The 5,541-nt window shown below is 32.4% G+C and overlaps 1 protein-coding gene across 1 annotated transcript; it reads right to left on the reverse strand.

Annotated features, from left to right (window-relative positions):
- Positions 1–1,010: 1,010 nt before the first annotated feature.
- On the reverse strand, positions 1,011–2,330 carry LOC139901924 (uncharacterized). The gene is made up of 4 exons (XM_071884588.1): positions 2,273–2,330; positions 2,113–2,179; positions 1,631–1,992; positions 1,011–1,513 (listed from the first exon to the last, which is right to left on the reverse strand). Exons 1-4 carry the CDS (start codon positions 2,328–2,330, stop codon positions 1,011–1,013), a joined length of 990 nt encoding a protein of 329 aa, XP_071740689.1.
- Positions 2,331–5,541: the final 3,211 nt, after the last annotated feature.

Genomic DNA, 5,541 nt, shown 5'->3' on the forward strand with positions numbered 1-5,541 from the left:
AGCTTTTGGTTTCCAATCTTTGATTTAAGTGTACACAAGCAGTAACAAGAAACAACACTAACCAAAACAACACTAACCAAATGATCAAAGCAGTTTGTACAAAAGTAGATTACACATTACACAAGCAGTAACACAATATAACCAAAACATTCCAATTACATACCAAAGCAGTTCCAGTTTTACCACACATTAGTTACATATCATTCACTAACCAAAAAACAATAGTTACATACCAAAAGACATAGACTACACATCATTCATAGTTGCATACCAAAAGCACATTGTGCACCAAAAGACATCAATTACGAAAGACTTTAATAGAACTGCACATCATTCGTAGACCTGCTCCAAAAGACTTTAATTACAAAATACTTACATAACACATCAACCTTTGTTCAATTCTTTGGCTTGGCAGGTTTCCTTGGCCTCCCAACAGGTTTAGACACCTTAACAACCTTTTCCTTGGGTGCATTTGTACAACCTCTTCTATTGTGGCCAACCTCACCACAATTGTTACAAGTCATAGGTGCACCTGCCCTAGATATCCTAACTCCTGGAACACTTTCATGAGCTGCTCTTCTTCTTTTCTTTTTGGGCCTTCCTGACATGATTCTTGGTTTTGGTGGCAAAGGTTTGTTCAATTCATTTGGTACCCAACTTGTCATTCCACCCACAGGTTTAATATATGCTGTGTATGCCCTCAAGTACATTTCCTTTCTAAACCAAGCAGGTATATAGTCTTCTGGGGACTTGTTAAGAGCAAATATTACAGAACAAGCATGCTGGCATGGAATACCTGATAATTGCCACATTTTGCAGCTGCAAGTTCTTCTATTTTCATCTACTTTGAAGGCTTCATTCTTGTGCCTTACCTCATACTCAAATCCACATGCAAAGTGTGCATGCCAATATCTACAAAAATGACATAATTAGAGTCTAATAACTTCTAACAAATTAAAAAGAGTGAACAAACTAAAATGTGTATATACCTGTGTTGATCCTTCATCACTTCAAGTTTTTTTAACAATATTTGGAGCTATATCATCAACCCAATGCTCAGCAAGCATTCTCATAACATTCATTCTTTCCATAATTATAACCCTAATAGCTTCTAACATTGTTATTATTGGATTATGTCTACACAACACAATCACAGAGTTAAAACACTCACTGAAACCATTTTCCACTGCCTCACACCCTCTATCAACTGTAAAGAAAGCCCTAGACCAAGATTTGGGATTTCTTTCATTCAAGTATTTGAAAGCATTTGGGTTAGCAGACTTAACTTGTTCCATAATTGTATCAAACAGTACAGGATAAGAAGATTTAGATGCTGCCCAAAACATGTTCCTAAAGTCTACACCACTATATTTCTTCCTAAAGTTTTCATAGATATGTCTAGCACATTTTCTATGTTCAACATATGGCATTATGTCCTTGACTGCTTCTATTAACCCCTTATGTTGGTCAGACATAAGTGTTAGATTAACACCACCTTCAACATCTAAGTCAGCTGCAATATGTTCAAGAAATCAAGTCCAGTTATCTTTGTTTTCTACACTAACAACTGCCCATGCAACAGGATAAATATGATTATTGCCATCCCTACCTATTGCAGTTAATAACTCACCTTGATTAGGTTTCTTAAGAAAACAACCATCTAAAGCTAATACCCTTCTACAACCATTTTTCCATCCTTCTTTAAGAGCATTCAAACATACATAGAACCTGTCAAAATAGACTTTACCATCTGGATTATTAGTCACTCCTAATTTAACAGTTGACCCAGGGTTACTATTTACAAGTTCATCACCATATGACCTTAACATTCCATAATGCTCTTCAATAGACTTTTCATACTCGGTTAATGCCCAATTCTTTGCATATCTACACTGATTAGGAGTGACAGTAGCCTTATACTTTTTCATCACCAAGTCTGCAATGTCAACTAGCCTAATGTTTGGATTTGCCCTAATTTTATCACCAAATACCCTGCCTATCCACTTATAATTTATCAAACTACCAAACCTAAAGTTTCTAACACATGTGTGCTTATCAACCAAAGATAACACCTAAAATGAGTCCTCATTCTTCATCTTTCTTCCATAACACCTCCAAGGACAAGTTGGTTCATCACCCTTAGATACACTTGGGTATCTGTTGTACTTCCTTTTTTTACCTATTTATCAGTCAATCAAATCAGATACATTTACATATAAAACAGTTACATATAAAAAAGTTACCTATAAAATAGTTAAATATAAACATTTACCTTGGTTTGGATTTTTCACTCTAGGTGGTCTTTGGCCACACTTTGCAATAACTTCCATTTCACAGCTTCTATGATACCACAGTGAGAAACCATTTGCAAGTGCATAATAGGTTAAACAATCTTTAAACTACTTTGCATTCATATACTCCTCACAGACTATTGGCTTCTTCAATTTCCAGTTAGTTTTCTCATCATGTATTGGCACATCTTCAACAGCTACAATAGCTCTAAAAGGATCACTCACTTCATCATCTTTTAACTTCTTCAAGAGTTCTTCCATAAACTCCTCATGTTCACCAATTGCCTCCATTATAGGGTTGTTGTTATTTGATCTTTTTGGCACATTTAACTTTGGCTTTGGGATCTTTTTTTGTCCCTTTTTGGCATTTGCCTTTAAAATCCTAAGTTCTTTCACCTCTTCTTCACCCTCTGATAAGTGATCAATGGAAGCATCATCACTCTCAATATCACTTTCACTGCCATCACTCTCAATATCACTTTCAGCATCACTCTCATTATCTGTAACAACCCTCACTTTTTGACTTCTAAATTTACTGAATTAACCCTAGGGTTATATGTCTGACTATATGTATTAAGGGTTGTTATATACAATTAAATATTGACCGAATAGTAATTTTTAGTCAACAATGTACGCTTAAATAAATAATATATTATTAATTTATATAATTTGACATAATTTAACTAAGTATATAAACTTTGTATCACTTTTATTATTTAGTTAATGTATTATATATTTAACTATATAATAAATCTAATTATATATAAATGTAATAATATTTACAAACTTACTAAAACTATAGTTTAATAATTAAAATCATAATTATTATTAAAAATACAAAATACCGAATTATTTATTATTTTTATGCAAAATTTGTATTTATTAATTAAATAAAAAAATAAATAAAATAAAATAAAATATTATTTACAAATATTCTTGGAAAAGCATTAAATCAATTTGTTTATTTATATAAAAAAAAATCCTTAAAATAAATGAAAAAAATAAATAAATAAATAAATAAATTACTTTTTAATTAAAAATTATAATGAAAAAACTACTTTTATTATTTTATTTTGTGCATTATCCCATGACCTAATATTTAATACTTTTTAATTTTAAAATCCCATTAAGAATTAAAATATTTCTTTTTCTTTTAATTATTTTATTCTTTTTACCTAATTTTTTCAAGTATAAATACCCCTCATTTCTCATTCAAACTCACACCAAAATTTCTCTCATTCTCTCTTTGAAGAATTACTACTAGTAAGTATTCTTTTCTTACTTTTTATTTTTTATTTTTTACTTTTTACTTTTTACTTTTTACTTTTTACTTCGGTTATTATTTTTACCGAAACATGTAAATAATGTTATAAATTATATGCAATTAAAAATAAAATAAATAACATGTATACACTATTAATATTACTAGCTCCTATAACCTACTACTTATATTGTAACATAAAAACATTTTGGGATATGTATTAGAGATGTATAGATCTTCGAACTTTCTTGACGAATGGTTTCTATGAGATTCTAGGCAGAGGGTTTGGATTTCCAATTTAAAGGGTCCTATGGCTCAAGCCCCTAGATCTAAATTAGCCATTCGAAGGGAAAGGGGTGATTGGAAGCTTATCTAATACGGCAAGTATCATAAAATGGAAAACACTGATAAAAGTAGAAACTCTCTAGTCATAGAAACTTAGTAAAATAAGAAACTTTCTAAAAATGAAAACTTTATAAAAATAGTAACTTACTAGGAATAGAAACTTAGTAAAACAAACACATATTTAAACTTAAACATGGGCAAAACACTTAACTACTCTTAAATGTCAATAGGTTGACTTTCCTGCTCACTCGTTCAACTCTTTATTCCGAGGAATAACTCTCTCTCTACTTACTAAGGTGAATTCATAGCCCCTCTTTATTGCTAGCAAACTTACTTATTACTTGGGGTGAGACACATGCTGTTTTTACTTTTTACACTTTAGACACAAGTGCCAAACTATTAAACTATGCTATACCCGTCTATGTCCGACTAAGTCCCTACAGTGATATTTTTAATTGCTGCGGCATGTTTAATTATTGGGGGTAGGCCTATCGGGAGTAACGTCCCCGATACATTTGACCAAGTCATTGTATTACTTAATAATGAAATTAAACCGACAAGGACAGACACAACTTGTCATGGGGTAAAACTTGAACGTTTAGTCTAAATATCACGTATTGGCATAACTTTTTGATCCTGCAGGAGATCAACTTTACAAACTAAATCTTGTGGTCTAAAACAACGACAAACTTTTTGTTAAACCTATGAACTTCACTCAACCTTTTTGGTTGACACTTTAGCATATTTTGTCTTAGGTGCTGTTTGATTCAAGCTCTTATACTTACCGCTTATGTGATGCTACTTGGACATAGGATCAAGAGATATCGCATTTATTACTTCTGCATGTGAACATTTACGATATTGTTATTCCTGTCATGGTAACGACATTTCATTTTCCGCTGCGTACTCATTAAAGTTAAATTCATAATTTAGTATTGTTCTCGTTTATTATAATATGTTGGTATGTTTTGATATTAGTGACGTTCCTTCCAGACCCTATTGGGAGGACGTTACAGATTGGTATCAGAGCATAACCAGGCTGTTATAGAGAACCAGGATTGCATTTTTATGTGTGCCTTACTTGTTAGCTAGGGTGCCTTAGCAATCTAGGAAACTATAACCTTTCCTGCCTTAGAATTAAAGCACTTAGAATTGCCCCATAATCTTAAAGATTATGCTTTAATAAACTTGACTTAAAGATTCTAATCAAAATATCCTTCCTAATGTTAGGATGTCTAATTATCATCAAACAACCAAAATGAATCTTTTCAAGCCAACCGAAAAAGATACTGAAAGGTCTTCCATAGAAAGACCAGTTCAAAGTCCACCTTATGGCTTTGGTGGTCCTCCCTCACCAAATTATAGCCCAAATACTACTCTAAAGTTACATGGGTCTCTTGAATACTATCCAACCCCGAGGAATAAAGACAAGAGGAAATGTCTTGAAGAAACTGGGCCGTCAAAGAAAAGATCCCGATCTCCTTTCTACGATGAAGTTGATGCCAAGTACGAGCTCATGAATCTGCGAAAAACTACCGATAACCTAATTCGCCATATTGCAAGGATCAATTTTCAAATGAAGGAAAAAGACCTAGCGATCAAGAATCTCATGGAGGAAAATGCTGAACTAAAGAAAGAGATAAA

This window comes from Rutidosis leptorrhynchoides, chromosome 3 (assembly GCF_046630445.1).
Source record: "Rutidosis leptorrhynchoides isolate AG116_Rl617_1_P2 chromosome 3, CSIRO_AGI_Rlap_v1, whole genome shotgun sequence".
Taxonomy (NCBI): domain Eukaryota; kingdom Viridiplantae; phylum Streptophyta; class Magnoliopsida; order Asterales; family Asteraceae; genus Rutidosis; species Rutidosis leptorrhynchoides.

Excerpts from the sequence above, each read along its gene's own strand:
- LOC139901924 (XM_071884588.1), bottom strand. The coding sequence starts at position 2,330 with ATGGAAGTTATTGCAAAGTGTGGCCAAAGACCACCTAGAGTGAAAAAT. Across the intron at positions 2,180-2,272 it reads AGTGAAAAATCCAAACCAAG|GTAAAAAAAGGAAGTACAAC; the intron begins GTAAATGTTTAT and ends ACTGATAAATAG. Across the intron at positions 1,514-1,630 it reads TCTTAAGAAACCTAATCAAG|CTGACTTAGATGTTGAAGGT; the intron begins GTGAGTTATTAA and ends AACATATTGCAG.